The sequence below is a fragment of the Chondrus crispus genome, genomic scaffold (assembly GCF_000350225.1).
Source record: "Chondrus crispus Stackhouse genomic scaffold, scaffold_212, whole genome shotgun sequence".
Taxonomy (NCBI): domain Eukaryota; phylum Rhodophyta; class Florideophyceae; order Gigartinales; family Gigartinaceae; genus Chondrus; species Chondrus crispus.
In genome coordinates, this window is record NW_005179086.1 from 147,132 (window position 1) to 169,592 (window position 22,461).

Sequence of the window (22,461 nt, forward strand, 5' to 3'; positions counted from 1 at the left end):
CGCTTATCAACTGCTGCTTGGTAAGATGCTGGATGCAGATCGACAGATGTTGAGCGAGTGCACACTATCTCGAAAATTCTTCCACTATCTCCTACTATCTCGATTGATCAAAGGTATTGCCCAATCCGTGGGTTATTTGTAGTGCAGTATCTGGTTCTTCTGTCCGTCTGAACACATCTCGTCTACACAAAGAAGACCATTCACGGTATGTAATCACTTTTGAGCTCCAGGTCTAAAAGTTTTTTTGGCAGTGGGGGCGATGTTTAAGGAGGAGCAAAATTGCCTGTGTGGGCGGACTACTAAAAATCACATTCCCCATCCTTGCTACCAGCAGAATTCCCGCCAATGTGAATGCATACATATTTTCACCTCAATCACACAAACACAACGGATGTCTCATAGTAACAAGTCAAAATCTGAAACGGCGGTGGCAAAATGTTGTCCACAACGACTGACCGGGTCTCAGACTGACTTGAATTCCGTAAGCAATTTCCAGTTGCACTATGGTACAGTACAGTAGGAGGCTACGCCTCGGAACCCTTGGCGATTCAGCAGACGAAATACAAGGCAGAAATTGTGGGCTTGCCTTTGAATTCGATATCAGGTTGAGATCTCTCATCACCTGCTTGGGGCAGCCCTGTTAGATGGCTAGCTTAACATGCCCGGATTTATTCGTGCGGCAGCGAGACGGGCGAATGGCTGCCTCCCCAAAAAGCAAAACATGTCCAGAACTACCCAAGGGTAGAGTAATGGGACATAATGAACGTGGACAGCTCAAATTTAGCTTCTTTTTTTACTGGAGAGTTTGTGATTGCGTTCAGTCCCATTTGGTAAGCTTATTGGGACACAGTGCTGTCCTCAACTCATCTCTCGTCCTGCATGTATCAGGTCAGACAGCAATTCGGCTCAGCTCGTTTGTTCATCGCTTTCAAAGTTTCATCCCGCAATATGCATTTCATAGACATTGCTGCCAATCTGACAGATGGAATGTTCAAGGGAATTTACAATGGAACTGAACGACACCAAGCCGATCTTTCAACAATACTTTCTCGTTCGGAGAGCGCCGGAGTCGTCAAGACAATGGTCACGGCGGGAACCCTTGCGCAATCCCAGGAGGCGCTACAACTGAGCGAGAGTGAACCGTCTCTTTTTTGCACAGTTGGTGTGCATCCCACGAGGGCCCTAGAAATGAAGGACAATCCAGGGGCACACATAGAACACCTTCTCGCTGTAGTAGAGGAGGGCAAAAACAAAGTTGTTGCGATTGGCGAATGTGGTCTAGATTACGACAGGACGAAATTTTGTTCCCGCCAAGATCAAATACCGGGCTTCATTGCCCAGTTTTCATTAGCAGAGAGGACGGGTCTCCCAATGTTTTTACATGACAGGAATACAGAAGGAGACTTTTTCCGTATCATCAAGGATAATAGATCTAGATTTACGACAGGCGTTGTACACTCCTTTACAGGAACCATCCAGGAGATGAAGGCTTACGTCGCGCTAGACCTGTACATCGGAATTAATGGCTGTTCCTTGAAAACTGAGGCTAACATTCAAGTTGTCAAGGATACTCCTCTGGATAGAATAATGTTAGAGACCGATTGTCCTTATTGTGAGATTAGACCCACTCATGCAGGTTCGTCTTGGGTGAAAAGCAAATGGCCGTCGAAAGACAAGAAAAAATATTCTCCTGAAGCACTCGTGAAAGGACGTTCGGAGCCTTGTCAGATTCGGCAAGTTTGCGAGGTTGTTGCGGCGGCTAAAGGCATCGCGGACGAAGATGTCGCCCGAGCAGCCTTTAACAACACAATGAAGGTGTTCTTTTCGAAAGAGGCCAAGAATATGGGCTCCTCCCCCTTCGATCTAAGCGTCAACGCGATACCCCACGGGCACTAAACACGATACCGGTCTCAATAGTACATGCCTACAGTGAAGCGCTTCTCCGAGCTTGCGCATTCGCTATACTCTTTATGAGGTCCTGGATTTCCTCTTCTGTATTGTGAGTATGAACTATGACCCGGATTCTCTCAGTTCCCCGTGGCACTGTTGGTGATCGAATTGGATATACATCAAAGCCCTTTGCCCTGAGCGTACGAGAGAGTTCCATGCACTGTCTATTTCCCGGTACAAAAAATCCCTGAATTGGGCTGCATCCGTTGCTCGGCTGTGAAATTTCTCGGGGAAGATGTTTGCGTGCCATCCTTTCAAAAAACTCAACTCTCTCCCACAACGTTTCTCTCGCCTGCCTCGCTGGTGTTGTTTTCGCAAAGGCGTACGCTGCCCTAACAATCGCAATACTGTGGGGAGGAAGGGCAGTGGAATATATAAATGGACGGGCGTAGTTGATCAGATATTCAACCAGTAACGGTGTGGATAAAATTACTGCGCCATGTGCCCCAAAGGCTTTGCCAAACGTCACGACACGAGCAAGAAGATTTGGATGCATGTTCAATCCTTTAGCAACAGCAAGGCCTTCTCCGTTATCTCCAAAAAGACCTCCAGCATGTGCTTCATCCGCGATAACGTATATCTCCCTCTTCAGATCCAGTGCGAGCTGTTTGCAAAGTTCGAGTATTCTTCGCAAAGGAGCTATATCCCCATCCATGGAATATACTGTCTCAATGCATACGAGAACACTCCCACGGTGGTCTTCCGCGGCTCGCCGTATCGCATTCCGCAGAGAAAGGGTATTGTTATGTTGAAAGGGTGTAACATTGCTATTTGCTCTGCTCATTCTCATGCCGTCATGGACGGATGCATGAATAAGTTCGTCATAGACAATTGAATCTTCCGGCCCAGGCAAGCAGGAAAACAAAGAAAGGTTTGCATCATAACCCGAGTTAAAGAACAGGCTCTTCTTAGATCCATGAAATTCAGCTGCTGTATTTTCCAGCTTAATCACTTCTTCGGACTGGCCCGAGAGTAGGCGAGATCCTGTTGAGCCCGAGGTCTTTGACTCCCTACACACCCCAATAAAACTGCCAAGAAAGTCTCGAAAAGGCCCTGGCCTCGCTAAACCCAAGTAGTCGTTGGAAGAAAAATCCACCGCTGTGGAAGACGGCGTTCGGAGCTCGCGTACAAGCCCTCGCCTTCGCCGGGCCAGCAATGCTTCTTCAATCCTTTCTTGGAGTTGAGAAGGTGAATGGCCTCGCATCTTAGATGTATACCAGCATAGCCGCCAGTATCAAGGAAGTGGAAGGACACTCCATCGTTCACTTAGAGGGCGTCTCGGGTCCGATATGCATACGAATGACGCTCATAAACGGTGGTGCGCACGTGGGCCAAAAAATCTGGGACAAATTGATCACTGGCTTTTTCACGAATGCAGCCACTGCATCATTCACGTCGCGAGGGTTCTTGAGGGGATGGCGAAGGACGCTCGTCGACGCGCTGAATCCAAATAAATACAATGCATCACCAGCTGCCTCAGCTTCCATTGGTGCTAGAAGCAGCACTCACCTTCACTTCTCTCTTCGTGTTCTAGGGTAAATCAAGGTGACGACATGAAATGTCTTGCTCTAACCTCGACAAATGGCGACGATTCGGGAGCCTTTATACTTGAAATACCCTTTCGATAATGCTCCCGCAACGCAGCAAGGCTTGCCTCCTTACACACAGACATCAAATCTGCACCAGACTTTCCTATCGCTCGTTTCGCGATATCAGCAAGATGAACATCGTCGGCCAGTGGCAGTTTCGAGCAGTGTATTTGCAGTATCTGTAATCGCGCAGATTCATCAGGAAGGCCGACTTGCAATATGTCATCAAACCGCCCGGGGCGCAACAAGGCATCGTCCAGGAGGTCTAAACGGTTTGTTGCGCCGACGACAAGCACCCCAGATGCTGATACAATACCATCCATCTCCGTCAGTAAAGTAGTCAAAACCCGTTCCTGTACACCATTTCCGTCAGGCTGACCCTCACCACCCCTTGAGCGCTTGCCAACGATGGCGTCTATCTCATCAAGGAATAAAATGCAAGGGGCAGCGGCTCGCGCTGATGCAAAAGCCTCTCTCAGAATACGCTCAGCTTCTCCTAGGTAGCATGAATATACATCAGCTCCATTCATCCGCATAAACACTGCATGACTCTCCGACGCCGCCGCTCGGACTAGAGTTGTTTTGCTACACCCTGGTGGTCCGTAAAGTAAAATCCCGCGAGGCGCCTTTAGACCAAGCCGTTGAAAGGTGCCTGGATAGCGCAGGGGCCATTCGACGGCCATCTTCAATCGTCTTTTGACGTCCGCGAGGCCCCCGATCATATCCCAAGTACATCGAGGGACCTCAACCGCCAAACTGTCTCGCAGCACTGACGGCTTGCTCTTCGCGAGGGCTAAATCGAAGCTTTTGTAGTAACCTTCGAGATCCGGTTCGCAATCTTTAGAAGTTTGTCTGGCGTGAATTTGGTGTGCAAACTTGCACAATGCATCTAAATCAGCAGGGACATAACCCGCGGTTCGCTCTGCAATTTTGAGGAGATGTAGTCCATGGCCATTCGGTTCAAGCGCCGACAAAATGCTCAGACGATCCGATAAGGTGGGGGGAAGAAGTGAGACTTCTAGATCAAAGCGCCCTGGCCTGCGAAGTGTTGGGTCGATTGCATTCGGTCTGTTCGTAGCAGCAATAACATATGTAATTGCTGGAGACTTCGTATGCACAATGGACTGTGGTACGGGTGGGGGATCAATGAAGGAGAGCAAAACGCTTGTTATCCGTGTATTTGATGACGAAGTTGAGGTTGACAAGGATCGCAGCGGACAAATCGCGTCAACTTCGTCGAGGAATATAATTCGTGAAGAGGCAGCAGCGTGATCTTGTTCAATGTCTGTAGGTTGTGTATTGCCTCTGAAGGCATCATGCAGTTGCTGAATCACATTTTGTCCCGGCACAACAGTGAAGACCGGCAGAGCCAACTTCTCCGCTGCCAAATGGACTGCCTTCGTCTTTCCAACTCCAGGTGGTCCAGAAAGGAGGAGCGCGCGGGGAGGCGTGGCCCCATAACATTCAAGCGCTTCACGGTCAACGTTGAGAAAGCTAAGCACGGCCTTTAGAGCGTCTGTCTCTGCATGTCGCGACATGTACGGGCAGACTCGTCATGGGCGCCGCGCACCCAAAATCTTTACCAAGTCACAACGCATCCTTCGGGATTGATAATGTCAAGTGGAAATCTGCGACGCAAAAATTGCAAAACAGAATTCAACGATCCATCTGAGCACAGTAGGCTCAACCAATTGCGCGAATATAGCTCAGTAATTTGCGAGGGGTTAGGGCGAGAAGGTGCCCAACAGAGTAGAACACATACTGTACATGTTTTCGGGCACAATACCGGAGCCCATCGCTGGGCGAACTGGAGGCAGTAATAGGTGATACTTGCCTCCTCTGTCTGCAAATATGAACTCCGGGGCAGCTACAACTGCCCAGCAAAAAGGACTTTTTGTGGTGCAGTCAAGCGATTGAGAACACCAGCAATTTAATGTAGACCAGGCTGAATCACACAGTCTTCAATAAGAGTCAAGAGTGATATAGGTGCGACGTTTCCTCTGCGCTTTTCTGAAAGCCCAGGGGAAATGTGCCATTCAGAAGTCAATTCCCGGCTGTGATTGCACTACGAAATGGAAAAAACAACTAAACGCCCACCAAATTCCACACATGTCTGATGCTTTTCTAGACTCCCAACCTATTTTTTTAGCTATAGCAAGTTTTAACTACTTCTTGTTTGTAGACGCTTCTTACTTCTCTTAAATATGGACGTGACAGAATATTCTGAGCAGAAGCGAGTGCTAACATTAGTGTAGTCTAATCCAGCATTTGCGGCGCGTTCCTGCCATTATTACATGATATATCAAAACAACTCACGACAAGGATGCTTTTCCGGTTGAGAGCTTTCATAGCTACGGACTTGGAACCCATGAGAAGACATGAGAGACTGAAAAAGGGCCCACACGAATTCTTCACGGTCTTTGCATGAATCTGACATGTGACATGAGTGGAGGGATGCTAAGACACGAAATCCTTCTGCTACCAGATTCTCTTTGTGTGACACGCTGCCGCTCCGATTAGAATAGACCTGATCAAAAGGTAACAGTCATTCCCAGTTTAATCGAAAGAGAGCAAGGGCTGTACATCTTTGATGCTATTTTCATTGAAACGTGTATGCATCTACCGTAGAAAGCCGGGGCAAAAGTACCTGCTATGCCCATCCCTAGCATGCAGGCGCATTAGCATGACTTGAGATACTGTACTACCGTATTTCCTGTTGCTACTTGTCTTAGGGGGCCGCAGACATCGCAATGACACAAGTGATGGGGTGGTTCTGCGATGCATAATGAATTTTCTGCCTTTTATGTGTTTTTTCAACCCGTTTGTCCTTTGACAGGATCCTTCCATTCCTGAGGGCCATCTGTACATTTAAGATAGTGCAGGGGTTGCTACTCTTTCAGTCGTAGCAAATGCTTGCAACGGTGCCGTAAGCTTGATATAGCCTATGTTGCCAGATGGATCAAGATCAAACGGCAAAGCGCGAAGCGAACAACGCGATAAAATGCGCTGCGTGCGTGGGCAGAGAAGCGTCTCATGGATTTCTGTAATAGTTCGATATATTTGAGTGTGTGCCTTTGGCGACAGACAGTACGATGTCACTATCCGTTAAGCCTGTTGAGAGTAGTCTTCCCAGGATTATGTATGTTTTAATGAAACAATTTGAAGACTGGCACTGGTCTAGACATTGATAACACATCCTGGAGCTTCGAGTGGGATATTGGAGAAGAGCATGTGGCACGAGTCAACATGCGTCTGCCCGCCAACCAGGCTGTACTGTCAGATACAGCTTGCGCGATGTTTGCGTACCGTCTTTGTGTGTAAGGTGTAGCGGTCTAAACACTGCAGGCTAATTTTATAGGAGCCATTAAAGTAGCCTTGGTGATCTTCAAAGGGATCAAGCGCATCATTTTTTCCTTCATCCATGAACGTTTTACACGTAATTGTACCCGTATCCATTCATTTTCACAGCAGGAATGGCGCATCAATATCGGCAACTTATCGCGTCGTTTGCCCAATTCGGGAGAACTGTGCTACGAGTCCAATTGCAGGCTATCTTTGGGAAAACAACTTCGAGGTCACAACAAACTACAGCGTGTGAAGAGACGACTCAGGCATTCCACTAAGGAACACGAGAGGCAGGGAGGCGTGCAGCGGATGCAGTACGTTGTCAATCTAGCAGTCGCCTGAAAACAGACCTCAATCTGGTAACTTTAGAGTATGATGGCACGGGTAGTAGTCTGGGCGACCTTTTAGAGAGATACTTATGCCCCACCCTGCGCACAATTCCAGCAGTCTCCTCGCCACTCAGTGCAGGGCATGGGAACATGTCTGTGAGAATCACTCAAAGCATATTAGCTGAGCGAGCATTCGTGAAGCCTACAGCCGCCGCATACTGTACCCTTGGTACTGTTACAGTCCGTGCCCAATACTGTACCCTTGGTACAGTATTGGGCACGGACTGTAACATGTTATGCACTGGAAGCTAATTTGTTGGAACTGGCTTGTGTGTGTCGCAAATTAGGGTACTGTACCGGGATTGATGTGCTCCCAGGTGGGGGAACGCGAACTCAGCGAAATTCCTGTTTTGGAAGGGTTCGTAATGTGTGACAAGGTGCTGCTGGTTGCTGCCAGCGGCACGGCAGCTTTGCAAGGTGCAGAGAGAGGTGCGGCAGCGAAGTGTGAAAATATGACAGACGGAGGGCGGCCACGTTTTTAGCACGTGTACAGTACCATTGGATAGAGCACAGTATGTGTACTTCTGCGCGGGGTCCCTGGAAGGAACACCTCAAGAGGCACGTTTTGTCCGCACATCGTACTCATATTGCAGCACACGGAACAGGTTTGAGGCCCTTCAAGAACCGTTTCACACTCTGCGTATCCTTGGACGCATGTAGACAGCGATACAGAATATCTCTGCTTCATCTGGTACTGTACTACCGTTTTGTATCGGAATACGGGTCTCCCAATCCTCAACCTCACTGCAGCTACCCCACTTCAAGTGAACCCTTACTGCTTGCGGGTGTGACAGCAAAGTTTAAGTACAGTATTGCTATCTAGCCTCACGAAGTGCTTGGAACATCGCTTGTCGTTGGCTTTTGCGTATGCGGAAGGGCGCTCCCTGTGTGACTCTGGGGATACTGTTTTCCCAAATCACTCTTCAAGCCGAAACCGCATTCTTGTTCGCTGCCGTTACACGATGGTCAACCTTGCCCACCTGACACCGCCCGGAGAGCAACCGGCTCCCAATCACATGTCCGATGGCTCCGAGTTGTTTCCCTTCCTATGGCGCTACTTCCTCCATCATGATCCCTTACGCGACTGGCTCATGCGCTCGGAACCCTTTTGCACCACCGCCGTGTCGCCCGTCAAAGTTGCACAAGGCATCGCCTTCTGCTGCAACTTTTCCGTCCCGCCGCAGTGGGAAGATATGTCTGAAAGCTTCGACATGGGCGAAATGTTCGTTCCCAGTCACGCCTACTCCCACTTCATGTGTGGTACCGTCGTCGCGGCAACTTCGTACCACAAGCACCTTATCTGCGCTCTTGGGCCTGCCGCTGCGCGTGATGCCCATGTGTTACCGTCTTACCAGACCAATGTCCGACGCATGGTTGTTGATATGGGCTCCTCGCGTTCGATCAATATCATTGAATTTTCATGGATGAACGACGGGGCCCTCATCGTTACGGTCAAGATACTCGTCCCGCCGGACCCAGCGTTCCCTGTGCGAGCTGCTGGATGCACTGGAGCGTTTGCCTTGTTCACAGACGTTTTTCCCGCGGGGCCTACACCGCTGGTTCCGCGGTCGCTAGTGAGTTTCATCGAGGTACCTCGCTGCCCAGTGTGTATCGCTTCTGGATCTCTTGGTTGCTATTGCAGTCACCAGGCATTGGAACGCTTTGCTCAGTACAAAGATGAACGTTCGTCCGCAGTATGGCCACCCCGTCTTGTACAAGATGTACAAATAGCGGGTATTGACACATACCACAACATCCGTTCGCGCCTTGATATGATTCAGCATATTTCACATGTGAAGGTTACGGCGCATGTCGTAACGGGGCAAGACGTGATGCAAGAGATGGGGCCGCCTGCGAGAACTTACAAGCTTGGACCGAGTCGCTTTGTCATCAGAGCGGTACTCTTCAGGCCTGCAACCGGATATGAAGCAGATTCGTTGCGACAAGTAGCTGACGGTTTTCGCTTGGTAAGGTCAGGAAGTCTGAAAGCAACCAGGGCGCTTCAGGAGTTGGAGCACGCGCGATATGAAGTAGCTGAGGCCGGCGTCGAGGAACAGTTCGAAGATAAACCCGAGCAGTCTACTCAAGATGACCCTCATGAATGGAAAGGAGCAAAGATAACAGATGAGACTATTGCACCACCTGTAGAAATGTTCGATTTGCAAAAACGGCACCCACGAGAATACGAGACTGTGATTTCTGGCAGGAGTAGTCATGTGAGCTCAGCATGCCTTGCCTGCGAAAATCCAGTACCGATTGATGGGATAGTCTCCCACACATGTTCTCGAGCTCGGAGTTTGGGGTTTAGCGCGGTATCTGGATCAAAAGCGGGGAACGCGTTGCTACCCGGTTCTCTTGTCACGGAAGAGTTGTCGGATCATTCGTTTCTTACGAAGAAGATATCTTGCCCGTTATGTGGCAAATCCTTCTCTCAACAGGGAAGTCTCAACAGGCATTTGAAAAACGTTCATCAGGAGAAGAAGATTCTTTGCCAGTTCTGCAATTTGGCGTTCGGTCAAATGTTTGATCTTAAGGTAAGTCGAGCAGCATCTTGCGTTACACCGACGGGTGAGAAATTGGTGATGCGTGTCGTCGGATGCGAGTAGGGGAAATTTTGAGAAGTTGTACTCACCATGATCCTTTTCGCTTGACGACTATGGCTTTCGTATGGGCAGAGACATCAACGGAGAAAGCATTCAGACAAGCGCGCTCAAGTCGCGCGCCGTGAGCGCACCGACTTGAAAGCGCTCCGGATCGCGAAAAGCGCGACAGTTAACTGATGTAATAATTGCAACGACTACCCGTTCTTTGGACCTTCTCACACGCGACATTTGCTTGCTTTGCTTTCTCTCCATCTGTCTTCTCCTGTTCTTAACAAGTCAAGACCCTCTTTCCGATTGCGTCTCAAAAACAACACGCGCAGTGTATGCATACGGCATGACACCTCATATCTTTCAGCTGTACTGTTAACCTTTTTCCACTTTTGTCTGGCGCTTATCCACCAGAGGGCATCACAGGGATGGGCTACACCATGAACGCAGTTCGCGCTCATCCGCTTTCCATCCGGGCACGCAGCGAAACTTATGCTGGTCTTCTTCTGCTTCTGCTTGGACTTACGATATTAACGTTTCGGCCGTGTCCGGTCTCAACTCCTGGAAACCATCGCATCATCGGTGATCATCTACGCACAGGTGGCACCGGTCCGCTTCCACCATCGGTCAGTTATGGAAGCGCACCCGAGGACGGTCGCCTCCACAAGGGATGGTGGATGGGGCATTTTGCAAATGGTAATGCCCAACGCACAAACGACATCGAGGCCAAATGGATCAAACATCCTGCCGGAGCGAAGAAGGAAGGTTGGGCTTCCAACAAATTCGCTACTTCCATGGCAGTGCTTGTTAGTGGGAAGCATCGGCTGGAGTTTGAAAATGCTTATGTCATTCTGGAAAATCAAGGAGACTACGTTATTTGGGGACCAAATATCCAACATTCGTGGACGGCCCTTGAGAAGACAACTATCATGTGCATTCGCTGGCCCTCGCTTCCAGCAGACCAGCAGCCCGCCGCACAAAACTTGACACACTTGCCAAGTTTCAGGGTTGTTGGCGCTGTGGCTTCGAATCAGACTGGGTTTGCAATTCCGAACAGTACTGCTGGGGAAGAGAGTGAGTCTCATTTGTGACCAATTTCCGAATTCGAATCTTGCTGAGTGATTTCGCTTGCTAAATGGCCTCCGCATTCAATACCGAGCCTCCCAAAGAGCTTATTCCTTGCCGGAATGAACTGCTGCATTGTCAAAAGTATGAGGTCAAGAGCATCTCTCCCACAGACAAGGCGATATATCGAACACTCTGAATGGTTACACATCTGCATCAAGGATATGCGTCTAGCCAAATGTCTCGTCGCGCGTTTACTGCATATAGTTATGTTTACTCAGTGTAATCAAACGTAGCGATGCAATGCTCTGCTGCAGAAAAATTATTGCTCCCTCCTAAAATCCGGTTCTTATTGCCACAGTTGCAACACCTCTTCTCGTTTGTGAACCCTTTTCGTTTGCAGTTTTATTGTTTCTCACTTCCTTCCAGCTCCAAAACTCGCCACAGTATAGAAAGATTACCAGTCACCCTTTTAGGTAATCCTTCACTCGTGAGGCATCATCTACACCAATTGTAGGCGCAACAAATATCTTCAAAGATCTTGTTGATAGCTCGCTTTATGTTCGTGCCTGATGATCTTGGACGCGGAATAAGGTTTACCGTCTAGGTACTGTAGATCGCAGCCAACATTTGCAGTTTGTGTACGTGTACAACGTTTCAAGATATCTCACAGGACATCAAGAAACTGGCTTTTCTTAAATTAAACTTTTGATTTAAATTCAAGAAAAACTCCACGGCTGGAGCACATAGCTGGAGGCAAGTGAGCATTGCCGCCTCCATCCAGATTTGCTACCGCTACTCACCTGAAAACATCCCCATCAGCGGTCAATTCCCCAGATCTGCGTGTTTCACACGACAAGGTTCGCACATCCGCGTCTCCTCACATTGACTTCCAATGGAGACCGATGCGCTGGCTCCCAATGTCGACGAGGCCAGGCAGAACGCTTTGCGCGATTATCGTCGCGTGCTCTTGAAGCACAAGGAAACCGATGCGAAGGTATGTTCCAATTGCACTACAGGTTTAGAAATTCCGCTTGGAGGCCCTGAAGAATTCTGACCAATCTATCATCCTTTTGTCAATCGCTGGGTACATATTAGCTGAAAACACTGCGAGGCGAGGTGGAAGGGAAGCAGAAAGCCCTTGACAAAACCGAGGATGACCTCAAGGCATTACAGAGCGTCGGCCAGATTATCGGCGAGGTGTTGCGTCAACTTGATTCTGAGCGCTTCATCGTAAAGGCTTCCTCCGGTCCTCGATATGTGGTTGGATGCCGAAACAAGCTCGACAAGGAGAAAATGGTACAGGGAACCCGCGTTTCTCTTGACATGACGACACTCACCATTATGCGCCAGCTTCCTCGTGAGGTTGATCCGCTTGTGCATAACATGCTTGCGGAAGATCCTGGAAGCATAAAGTACAACGAGATCGGTGGCCTAGGGGAACAAATTCGCCAATTGCGGGAGGTCGTCGAGTTGCCTCTTACAAACCCAGAGCTGTTTCAAAGAGTGGGTATCAAGGCACCCAAGGGAGTCTTGCTATACGGTCCCCCGGGAACGGGTAAGACGCTTCTTGCAAGAGCTATATCAGCAAATCTTGACGCTGCGTTTTTAAAGGTTGTCGCATCAGCCATTGTGGATAAGTACATCGGAGAAAGTGCGAGGGTTATCCGAGAGATGTTCAACTACGCCCGCGATCACCAACCATGCATTATTTTTATGGATGAGATCGATGCCATCGGGGGTCGCCGATTCTCGGAGGGTACCTCAGCGGATCGTGAAATCCAAAGAACTCTTATGGAGCTACTCAATCAGCTGGATGGATTCGATGAACTGGGCAAGGTCAAACTCATCATGGCGACTAATCGCCCTGACGTTCTGGACCCTGCGCTGCTGCGACCGGGTCGGTTAGATAGGAAAATGGAGATTCCTTTGCCGAATGAGCAAGGACGTCTCGATATTCTGAAGATCCATGCAAGCAAGCTTACAAAGCACGGCGACATTGATTATGAAGCCGTAGTGAAGCTGTCAGATGGGTTCAACGGGGCCGATTTGCGAAATATTTGCACGGAGGCAGGTTTGTTTGCAATTCGTGACGAAAGGGAATATGTCATCCACGAAGACTTCATGAAAGGTGTTCGAAAGCTGGCGGACAAGAAGCAGTTGGAAGGCAAGCTCGAATATTCTAAGAATTTCGGCGGCAATAAGTAAACACTTATATGTAAAATATGAAATTGTGGCTACGTTGCCAAGTGTCAAAAGTAAGTCAGGGATGGGTAACGGTAAATGCTGTGGATGGCTCGTTGGTATTTACATGTCGTCTTGCGAATGAACCTATGATCACGTTGCCCATGGTAGCGATCAGCTTGTAATCACGACGCGGTCTTTTTCATTTAGTACGGTGCCTGTTCGGGAACCTCAGAATCCGAACCCTTCTTCGGAAATGTGAGGCGATTCTTCGCTGCATGAAACAGGAAGTTTTCCGTGTCTCGAGGAGAAGTTGTTCCCCCAAGAGCAGTGACTGTGTCCAAGGCACGGTCCTTCTCAGTTGCATCCTTAGTGAAGGCATCATGGTACAAAGCCATATACACATGAGAGGTAACATCGTCTTTCTCGTCAGCCTTGATGGCATCCGAAAGCTCTTGTTCTGCAACTGAGACGTCGCCATAAATACCCAGCGCCGCGGCGTGGTACAAATTTAGAAACATTTTCAAGCGGGGAGTCCAGTCGTATTCCCTCCCAAGCGCTTCAAACACAACTCTTGCGTCCGACGCTTTCATCACACCATCAGGCCCATGCCTAGCAGCAGCCGCCAAAAACCACAGCAGAGAATGTTGAACATCGTTTGCCATAAGCTCTATCTGAGGCACAAGGCTGCTCCTCGCGTCCTTCACATTCCCCACGCAATACTGACATATCGCCCTCTGCAGCGATGCAGGTGGTCCGTTCCATTTCGGCAGATGGTCCTTGAAGTTATCGTAGAACCAGTGGGTAAAGTGCAACTGATTGCCCGCCGACTCATAATACATGGTGAGGGCGATCTCAAAGTACGTATTAGCAGCAGCGACCTGACCAACTTTGAAGGAATTATACCCTCTCCTCTCCCAGATTTCCGGTACTCGTCGCAATCCGCTGGCATCGTTTGTCTGTGCGTACTGTGCCAGGGCGAGATGGGGCTGTCCCCAGGACTCGTAGGCAGCGCCGCGCAGAAACTGGGGCCAGGGGTCGCCCTCGTCCATCTCTTCTTCCCGTTCGTATTGATCGATGAGGCCGAGCTCATGCTCGATGTTACGGAACGGAATATCTGCCCATTTGATCGAGTTAGCTTTTAAGCGGCGTTGTAGCTCCGCCTCAAGCTCCTCATCGGACTGTGGGGTGTTAGAGTCGTTGGGTACGGGGGAGCCTTGCTCACCAGAGGTTTCGTTCGAGGAGCAGCAGATCAGCGGCGAGCGGCGAGGACGTGTCGGACGGAGCTGGCGGTTTGGTCGCGCGGATAGAGTCTGTCTGGTAAGCGGGATGCTGTGAAGGAAGGACTGGAGAGGCAGTGGAGAGGAGAATGCCAGCGCCATGTCAAGTCAGCGAGAAAGGGAGAGACGGGGGGAACACGGGCACTCGAGATCAACGTAGTTGTGCAACTAAATCGTGTCGACAACGGTTTTGCGTACCGGTTGCGGATACAAGCGTAGAATGATTGACGATTTTTCGATCGATTCTTTCGCGGGCTTTCGATATCTCGCTGCAGGGGAAGGTGAAGCAATTGTCTGCTATCAAAAAAAAAAAGTGGGGAGTGGCAATGAGCTCCTTCCTTGCAACTGTGCAACTATGCCACTGTTTATCTCGTAAAGGAATGGATCATGGATCTGCGGATGAGCATTGGGCAATGAGAGATATTTCAGTTTTCGGGCCGAGAGAGCAGTTGTCACGTCATCGGGTTGTTGTACAATTGCATGATCGGGGATGAGCTCGGGGCCAGTAAATGAAAATTGGCCAGCCCAATTGCAAATTGTCTTTGGTTGTTGTTGGATCCAATCCAATCTGAATTGGATCGCCGGAAGTGAAAATATTTTGCGAAGGTTTGTGAATTTTGCACTTGTTGTTTCAAGTATTTGAGGTATGTTTTGAGGATCAGTCATTTTGGAGGAAATGTGGGGAAATATAGCCAATAAAGAAAGGGAACGGTGGTCGAATTGGAAGTGCTGAATCCAGTGTCAGGGGGAGTGTTGTGTCAGAAGTAGCAAGTGTGGTCTGGACGTAGCGATTGCCTCATTCCACTTGTGACCCCGCTCCACGCCCGCCTTGAAGCGCGTCCCGTCGCACCCCACAGCCGTCGTACTACTGTCAATGCCTTGCGTGCCCCGTCCGTCATCTTCACGCATAACCTCCGTTCAACCACTCCCACCGTCCCGATCCCATCCAGCGCGCGTCAGCGTTTGCGACTACTAACGTTCCTGGCGCCATGGGTCTCACCATCTCGAAGCTCTTCACGAGCTTGCTTGGCAAGAAGGAGGTCCGTATTCTTATGGTCGGGCTCGATGCCGCCGGTAAGACAACCATTCTGTATAAGCTGAAGCTTGGAGAAATCGTCACTACTATCCCCACGATTGGCTTCAACGTCGAGTAAGTTTTACGCATTTTTGGCGAATGGTTAACGCAGCTCGCACCCTTTGTCCGTAGTGTATCGCCACTCGACGGCTAGCTGGTATTGTGTGGAAGACGTTGGTTGATAGCGCTTGTTCCCCTCGTCCTCGGCAATTCGCTTCTCAGTGACGCCACGAGATGCAATATCAGAGCTGGAAGTCGTCGGTCTGCTTTCATTCGTTGCTTCGCAGGACGTGTCGTGCTACGCGGCCTCCTCACGCCGTGGCGTGCCGTCGCATCCAAAAAAATTTCTGCGGCACAAGTGCATCGCATACTGACTCTATCGTTAATGTTGTGATTTTCATGTAGGACTGTTGACTACAAGAACATTCAATTCACTGTTTGGGATGTCGGCGGTCAGGACAAAATTCGCCCGCTCTGGAGGCATTATTTCCAGAACACTCAGGGTCTCATTTACGTTGTCGACAGTAATGATCGCGATCGTATCGCAGAGGCCCGTGATGAGTTGAAGAAGATGTTGTCGGAGGAGGAGCTCCGAAACGCCACAGTTTTGGTATTCGCTAACAAACAGGATCTTCCTAACGCCATGGCAGTCGCCGATCTGACTCAAGAGCTCGGCCTTCCCAACATGCCCAACCGCAAATGGTTTGTTCAGGCATGCTGCGCCACGAACGGAACTGGGCTTTACGAAGGTTTGGACTGGCTCACAGAAAATCTTGCGGAGTAATCCATTCCTAGAATCTAGCGGCAATAGCACTTCTGGGCAGAGATAGGGTTGCTCTGTCTTCCTTTTCCTGGCGGGGTAGAGGAGAATTTGTTGAATGAACAAAAAGTATCGTCGTCATGCGCTGGAATCTTCTATTACAGATGCAGTTCCATCCGAGAGAAGTGGGCATTGGGTGTACCCGACTCGGCCCATTTCAGCTGTATTTTGCTTTCTTTCCGTGTCCATCGCATGCCTTCGGTAGTTTTGATCAAGTTATTTTCATTCGTGACAAGTCAATATACTTCTTTTGGTTCAGATTATTTCTGCACAGCTAGTAAAGAAAGTTCGTGGTTTCGACACGAGGCATGCAACGTTTCTTATCCGTGCGGTTGCGACTCGTTACATCCCTCGGTTACGCCCTTTGCGTTCTGGTCACGTCTAGAATATTGGTCTGGCGACGTATCCGCAGATTTGTGCTAGAGGCTTTTCGCACACAGAAGGAGAGTCACTTGACGAGAATGCATGGGATTATTATGTTAACAAAGGAAGCGACATGAGTTTGAAGTAGATAGATAGAGTTTATTGCGAGGTGATGCACTCGAGTAGATGTACAATTAGTATGAGGGCCTATGGAGGAGCGTTTCTCACCCCACGAAGACAGATGCTTCATAGATGAGAAACTCGGCTGAACCACTTTCAAAGCCAGTGCGGCGGTGATGGTTATGAGAGGAAACCCAGGATATCACCGTTGTCCTTCGCCTGACGGATGAGCATCTGGCGCATCTTCGGGCCAGCGCCAGTGAACTCGCAAAAGGCAGTGATGGCCTGTGAGTGATACTTGATTCCCAGCCCTCGGACTTTGTTGAGGCGCTTTTTGCCGAGCACAAATCGGGTGGCAATGACGGCGGGGGTAAAGGGACCAAACTTGGCCTTTTTGTTCATCGTCCACTGAGCGGTCTGAGGACGCTGCGCAGTGCAGACTGCTGAGCCGGCGAAGGCGGTGCGCGAGGAGGCGATCGGGGTGGCGGCGACAAAGGCTGGAGAAGTCATCTGTGCGTGAAAGTCTTGGTACTGAAACGAATGGCGTTGAAGAAGATGCTTTGGCGAGAAATGTGGTGTGTGGGTGCAGTTGAAGCGATGAGGTGTATAAGTTGAGTTCGGAGGTGGTGAGGTGAGGAGCAGAACGGGTAGTGGGTGAAAGTCTGTTGCTTTAATAGAACTAGACTCTTTGGGATGAGTGCGTTTACAACAGCAGGGCAGGGATCAGCACGCGGTTGATGGGAGAGAGTTGCTGTTTGCAAATGCGATGCACAAGGATGGTGCTGGGAGGACTGATGCCGTGTGACAAATTGATCGATTTGCGGTGCAGAATGAGAATCGGGGCATGCGAGCGTCGCGCCTGTCCAAACCTGTACCGCCGATGGGCTCGTTCAATGGCTACGACATGCGCTCAAAAAAAAGACGCTCTGTCGAAAAATCTGGCAGATCTTTTCAGGGGCGCCCAACCGACACCTCGGCCATTCTTCGTGGCCATCCGCTAAATAGTACGTGGTGCTCAGCGCCCCTCGTGTTCTCCGTCCTCTCATTCCGCCTCCCTCGCAGCTCGCTTCGATGCGTTTACAACATTTGCTCTTTTGTGGCATCTTGGCTGCTCGGCACAACCAATTTGGATTTTCCTGCCTGAAGCGCCGGCATGTAAGGCAAGCATACCACATGCATATATCTCTTGTTGCTTAGATAAACTTTACTTGATCAGCATATGCCTTCGTTGATGCGAATGTCGCCGTTTTGAGCTAGTGCGCAGCATGCCATGTGAACCAACCAGAGTACTTTCATCCGTAGGCGTCATCCTTCTCCCTTTGAAGCGACGAGGATGTGCCCAGAAATCACAAACAATTTTTTTTTTGCGAGACCCAGTAGAAGGAGTGTCTGCTGATACGCTGGCGTGGCTTGACGGGTTGTGCATAGAAACCTCAGACAATTTTTTTTTTGGGAGACGCAATAAAACGTGTGCCCATTGATGCGCTGGCGTGCCTCTCCTCGCCGAACCTTGGTGAAGCTCAATCCATTTGCTGACATTCCAAGGCTCGTCCTCCCCAGAGCTGTGACTTTGTGGCTCCGATGCTCGACGGTTTCATGCGGGGGTACTCGAGCACAATGATTACCGCGCTGTCCCAACGCGACTGTTCCTATTGCGCCCGTTGGCAAAGTGTAGGGTGCATCTCAGACACTCTGGAAGTGCTCTAGACGAGACAAGCGATTTGCCTCATGTATAGCCAGTCGTTTCCGTGTGGCGAAACACGGAAACGTTAATGTGTAACTTTGCAGAAGTTCCTTACTAATCTGAAACTTTAATGTGGCCTCAATTCCCACATTTTGTAGTACTTGCCCTAAGGTATTGACCTCTAGCTAGCTTCTAGCTAGGGAAACATCGGAATGCGGTTGTGAAGACCTTAAAAGATGAAGACTTCAAGTCTTACAGCAAGTTGAAATCGTGAGCTGGTTGACTGAACATATATTCAGTTTCGAAGATCACAAAGCAGCAGAAGTTCAGGGATACCTCAAAGTACGTACTTCTTTACCATATTTTTCTTCACAAGACGGGAAAGGACAGACAGTTCTCATTGGATTGTGATCTTCCGCAACGTAAGAATCAGTTCTGGCAGCGAGGGTAGCTTTCCTGTTCATTTCTTTCCTGTTCATTTCTTTCCCATTCATGATGAGCAATAAAGAGACGAATAACCTCGACCGACATCTTGTGTCACATAGGCACAAGATGAGGCGCGATGATTGAAGTTGAAGCACGATAGCCTGCTGACCTGCTGCTCCGTGTGTGAAGGATTAGGCTCTAGGCGATTGACGTCGGGATAGGGATATCCTTTCTCCCCTAGAACAGATGCAGAACAACGCTGATTTCGCTAGCAACCAGAACAACGTACCTTTTCTGTCCGTCGTCCCGTAGAATCTAGCACTTACGAAATGCACGCACAGGCAAGGGTCGAACACCACACATCGACCTGCAGCCATGGCCATCGTCGGTTGGTCCCTTCTTCTGAGGCGTTGCTTTGAAACGCTACAGAAAAAGGGACCAAGCGTTTGAGCGTTGCGAAGCAACGCTACAACGCTACAACGTTTCAACATTTCTTCGAACTTCGAACTTCAACCTCTTGTCATTTGTTAGACTACCGCCTAGCAAAATGACAAGAGCTTGCAGCAAGGTGTCTGTCTTTGCTTCCGAACCATGGTTGCTAGTGTACGTACACCCCTTGTGATCGTTCTTGGGTTGAGAGTGCGACGAATCATCTTTCTACACTGTAAGACAAGGTTAAAAAGCGTAATCCCAAGTAGAAGAACGTCGCAATTTCAATCCAATGAACCCCCTGAGCGAAATTAACTCTAGCAGCAACTATGAAACGTTGGGCGCAGCTTCGTTGTCATTGAGCCTACTTATTATTTTGTCATAAATGTTAGCCTTCGTTGGAGAAAGACGAAAAGTCTCTTAATTTATCCGTGGCATCTCTTTTCATATGCTTTCTATGGTTTCACCTTATGCTCTGCGGATACGGGAGCCGGGCGTACCGGCGCTGTTTTTGGGATATGTCAACGAATTTCTCTCCTTCATGCTGAAGCTTGCAATCGCGTAGGGAGGCTCGGCTACATTCGTACGACAGGATGGTATGCACAATGACACGCTACTTGTCAAGCGGTCAAACTGGTGAAGGAAGACAGCATGCAGACGCACATTGGAAAGCCAGCGGGGCCGTGGAGGAGACACAGTGCCTTCTGAGCAATCTGAAGATGTTGACTACGGTACATGTACAGCACAGTAGTGGATTGGCGTTAATCCAAAGAGAAGGCTCCTATTGATCTCCATGCTCGAGCCTCAAAGTCCTGGAGTGGTTGTTGCCAGCGTCAGATATTGAATTTGGTCGCATTGGCGAAGCGCTTGACATAGAAAACGGAGGGGGCATTGCCATTTGGATGACAAAACAACCATGGTACCATCCATGCCGCCAGCAACCGTACTTGAATCCTACGAGGCAATATACGTGCCGCGTGTACATATGTATACAGCGTGTTGAGACTACGTATTTACAAGAGCATCATCGGGTGAGGACAACAAAGTACAGTATGATGGCAGAAATGGAGTTGCCCACATTTCCGAGTTATTTCGACAAGCCAATTAATTCCCATGATGCAACAACGCAAACTCGCGTGGCCTTCCAATCTCCTCGCCACCACAGACTTTTTCAAGGGGATGACTCGCCAGACAAGACTGCCACACACCTTCACCTTCGTCTTGTCGCATGAATCAAGACCAGCGCCCCAGCCTTACCAGCCATGGAAAAACACGTTGAAGAGGCGATTAAAAACATCCATGGGACGCCGACGCAGGCCGTCGTCTACGTGACGGGCGGTGCGTCGCACGCTTTGCCGTGGCTTCTGTGTGTGCCAGGTGCATCGAACACTGTTATCGAAGGGCGCATTCCGTACAGTCGTAATGTGTTTTCCGATCTCGTCGGACAAGAACAAGCCGCCGCTATCGAGTGTTTCTCTTCGCCATCAGCCGCTCGTGTTTTGGCGCGGGAGGCGTACCGGCGGGCGGTAAGATTCTCACCACCAGGGACAGTTGTGTGTGGGATAGCCGCGGCATGTGCGCTTGCCACTGTGAATTCGAGAAAAGGGGACCACGCAGCGTACGTGGCCACGTACTCTCAGCATGTTGTCGCCGAGTACGCGCTTAAAATGCAGAAAGGTCATAGGTCCCGCATGGAAGAGGATATGCTTACTTCTCGGCTAGTTATTCAAGCTCTGGTAGAAGGATGCAGAACCATATCTAGTTGTGGTGTCACAAACCACCCGCGAGGGACCGTACCCCCGCAGATGTTGGCTCTGTCAAGAGAGAGTGCAATGGAATTAGTACGTGAAGACTTGGTTGCAGGGGATACGCTTCTAGGGCCCGTAGTGCATGAGCATTCTGATGCTATCGGTGGGATATTGCGTGGTGAATTGCGGTTTGCTGAATACTCTCGCGGGGTCACAAACAGGGAAGCGACCTCGGCCACACTCGTTTTTCCTGGGTCGTTCAATCCGCTTCATCGCGGGCATCAGCGTTTGATGGCAGTGGCGCAAGACATGTATCCACGGGACCGCGCGGCATATGAAATCTCGATCACAAACGTAGACAAACCGGCACTGAAGGCGGAGATTGCCAAGCAACGAGTGGATCAATTCGGACTGAAGGAAACGGTTTTGGTGACATCTGCGCCGCTGTTTTCCGAGAAGGCCGAGCTGTTTCCAAACTCGAAATTTGTGGTCGGCGTGGACACGGCTTTTCGCTTGGTGACGCCGAGATACTACGGCGGAGAAGGGCGGATGATCTCTGCGCTCGCGGACATTAAGGCTCGCGGATGCAGGTTTTTGGTGGGCGGCAGAGTGGAGCAGGGCAAGGACGGAGTGGGATCAAACAGGTTTCTGACTATGCGGGATGTGCAGATACCGGGCGGGTTTGATGATCTGTTTGAAATGATCCCGCAAGAAAGGTTTCGGGAGGATGTTTCCAGCTCAGACATTCGGGCTCAGCAAGCGAGAAACGCAAGTAGGTGACGATGAGATGAAAGGCGTTCGAAAGGCCATTCAAGAAGCAAAAAGAAGAAAAAGACATGACAAAACCTGTTTTACAGCGGCTTGCTCACAACCACACAGGCTTGTGGCGAATATTATAGCGAACCAGACTGGTCTGAAAGAGCTCAATAAACTGCTGGTCGAGAATCCTGACCTTATTCCCCGCAAACCTTCGGTACTCATCGAAGATGGAAGTAAGCGACCAGCGCTGGACCTTACGCAGACAGCCGACCAGGCAGCCTGTGCGATGCTTGCCCTTATTACAATGGATCAAGAGCGGGTGCTTGCGGGCGTCAAGCAAGACGCCGAGCGCGTCTCGAATGACCTGTCTCCGGCAATAGGGGCGGACGCAAGCACGAGCAGGAGAGTTCCGTCAGCGGGATGGTTGACGGCGGGGGGGCAGGCGAAAGACGGGCAGGGCAGGACGGAGGAGTGCGTACCGGCTCGGGGACGTCCGTGAAGGGCTCCTTGTTGCCCTGTATACCGAACTGGAGGATGCGGACGCCGTTGTCCCTGCAGAAGGCGACGTTGGCCTCGTTGCACTCCTCGGGGCACAGGTAGACGAGGCTCTTGAGGTGTAGCGACTGGATGAACGAGTTGGTTCA

The 22,461-nt window shown here is 49.9% G+C and overlaps 9 protein-coding genes; 6 read left to right on the forward strand and 3 right to left on the reverse strand.

Annotated features, from left to right (window-relative positions):
- The first annotated feature begins 987 nt into the window (after positions 1-987).
- On the forward strand, positions 988-1,896 carry CHC_T00004095001 (hypothetical protein). Its single transcript, XM_005715332.1, has one exon. The coding sequence runs from the start codon at positions 988-990 to the stop codon at positions 1,894-1,896; it is 909 nt and encodes a 302-aa protein (XP_005715389.1).
- Positions 1,897-1,924: 28 nt separating this feature from the next.
- On the reverse strand, positions 1,925-3,154 carry CHC_T00004096001 (hypothetical protein). The gene has a single exon (XM_005715333.1). It carries the CDS (start codon positions 3,152-3,154, stop codon positions 1,925-1,927), a length of 1,230 nt encoding a protein of 409 aa, XP_005715390.1.
- Positions 3,155-3,249: 95 nt separating this feature from the next.
- On the forward strand, positions 3,250-3,489 carry CHC_T00004097001 (hypothetical protein). Its single transcript, XM_005715334.1, has one exon. The coding sequence runs from the start codon at positions 3,250-3,252 to the stop codon at positions 3,487-3,489; it is 240 nt and encodes a 79-aa protein (XP_005715391.1).
- A 1-nt stretch (position 3,490) lies between these two features.
- Positions 3,491-5,077, reverse strand: CHC_T00004098001 (hypothetical protein). The gene has a single exon (XM_005715335.1). The coding sequence runs from the start codon at positions 5,075-5,077 to the stop codon at positions 3,491-3,493; it is 1,587 nt and encodes a 528-aa protein (XP_005715392.1).
- Positions 5,078-7,787: 2,710 nt separating this feature from the next.
- Positions 7,788-11,693, forward strand: CHC_T00004099001 (hypothetical protein). Its single transcript, XM_005715336.1, has 6 exons — positions 7,788-7,977; positions 8,084-9,807; positions 10,153-10,238; positions 10,349-10,951; positions 11,036-11,195; positions 11,673-11,693. Exons 1-6 carry the CDS (start codon positions 7,788-7,790, stop codon positions 11,691-11,693), a joined length of 2,784 nt encoding a protein of 927 aa, XP_005715393.1.
- Positions 11,694-11,734: 41 nt separating this feature from the next.
- On the forward strand, positions 11,735-13,598 carry CHC_T00009246001 (26S proteasome ATP-dependent regulatory subunit). XM_005715337.1 is given in 4 exon segments: positions 11,735-11,824; positions 11,825-11,926; positions 12,028-13,137; positions 13,138-13,598. The coding sequence occupies 2 exon segments, from the start codon at positions 11,825-11,827 to the stop codon at positions 13,135-13,137; spliced, it is 1,212 nt and encodes a 403-aa protein (XP_005715394.1). The 5' UTR covers positions 11,735-11,824; the 3' UTR covers positions 13,138-13,598.
- Positions 13,599-15,301: 1,703 nt separating this feature from the next.
- Positions 15,302-16,672, forward strand: CHC_T00008825001 (small GTP-binding protein Arf1). XM_005715338.1 is given in 4 exon segments: positions 15,302-15,382; positions 15,383-15,543; positions 15,874-16,252; positions 16,253-16,672. The coding sequence occupies 2 exon segments, from the start codon at positions 15,383-15,385 to the stop codon at positions 16,250-16,252; spliced, it is 540 nt and encodes a 179-aa protein (XP_005715395.1). The 5' UTR covers positions 15,302-15,382; the 3' UTR covers positions 16,253-16,672.
- Positions 16,673-20,572: 3,900 nt separating this feature from the next.
- On the forward strand, positions 20,573-22,025 carry CHC_T00004100001 (hypothetical protein). XM_005715339.1 is given in 2 exon segments: positions 20,573-21,838; positions 21,839-22,025. The coding sequence occupies 1 exon segment, from the start codon at positions 20,573-20,575 to the stop codon at positions 21,836-21,838; it is 1,266 nt and encodes a 421-aa protein (XP_005715396.1). The 3' UTR covers positions 21,839-22,025.
- A 124-nt stretch (positions 22,026-22,149) lies between these two features.
- CHC_T00004101001 (hypothetical protein) overlaps positions 22,150-22,461 on the reverse strand; it is a 1,021-nt gene continuing 709 nt past the window's right edge. The window contains exons 1-2 of the mRNA XM_005715340.1: positions 22,297-22,461; positions 22,150-22,181 (exon numbers count right to left, since the gene is read on the reverse strand). The exon at positions 22,297-22,461 is cut by the window's right edge and continues 709 nt beyond it. Of these exons, the coding sequence (XP_005715397.1) occupies positions 22,150-22,181; positions 22,297-22,461 (197 nt within the window). The remainder of the gene's footprint in view (positions 22,182-22,296) is intronic.

What these genes read in the sequence shown, in the direction of transcription:
- CHC_T00004095001 (XM_005715332.1), top strand. Translation starts at nt 988, where the DNA reads ATGTTCAAGGGAATTTACAATGGAACTGAACGACACCAAGCCGATCTT.
- CHC_T00004096001 (XM_005715333.1), bottom strand. Translation starts at nt 3,154, where the DNA reads ATGCGAGGCCATTCACCTTCTCAACTCCAAGAAAGGATTGAAGAAGCA.
- CHC_T00004097001 (XM_005715334.1), top strand. Translation starts at nt 3,250, where the DNA reads ATGACGCTCATAAACGGTGGTGCGCACGTGGGCCAAAAAATCTGGGAC.
- CHC_T00004098001 (XM_005715335.1), bottom strand. Translation starts at nt 5,077, where the DNA reads ATGTCGCGACATGCAGAGACAGACGCTCTAAAGGCCGTGCTTAGCTTT.
- CHC_T00004099001 (XM_005715336.1), top strand. Translation starts at nt 7,788, where the DNA reads ATGTGTACTTCTGCGCGGGGTCCCTGGAAGGAACACCTCAAGAGGCAC. An exon ending in TCATATCTTTCAGCTGTACT is followed by an intron (nt 10,239 to 10,348) that starts GTTAACCTTTTT and finishes CCGGGCACGCAG; the next exon opens with CGAAACTTATGCTGGTCTTC. An exon ending in TCGCGCGTTTACTGCATATA is followed by an intron (nt 11,196 to 11,672) that starts GTTATGTTTACT and finishes CCACGGCTGGAG; the next exon opens with CACATAGCTGGAGGCAAGTG.
- CHC_T00009246001 (XM_005715337.1), top strand. Translation starts at nt 11,825, where the DNA reads ATGGAGACCGATGCGCTGGCTCCCAATGTCGACGAGGCCAGGCAGAAC. An exon ending in ACAAGGAAACCGATGCGAAG is followed by an intron (nt 11,927 to 12,027) that starts GTATGTTCCAAT and finishes GGTACATATTAG; the next exon opens with CTGAAAACACTGCGAGGCGA.
- CHC_T00008825001 (XM_005715338.1), top strand. Translation starts at nt 15,383, where the DNA reads ATGGGTCTCACCATCTCGAAGCTCTTCACGAGCTTGCTTGGCAAGAAG. An exon ending in ACGATTGGCTTCAACGTCGA is followed by an intron (nt 15,544 to 15,873) that starts GTAAGTTTTACG and finishes ATTTTCATGTAG; the next exon opens with GACTGTTGACTACAAGAACA.
- CHC_T00004100001 (XM_005715339.1), top strand. Translation starts at nt 20,573, where the DNA reads ATGGAAAAACACGTTGAAGAGGCGATTAAAAACATCCATGGGACGCCG.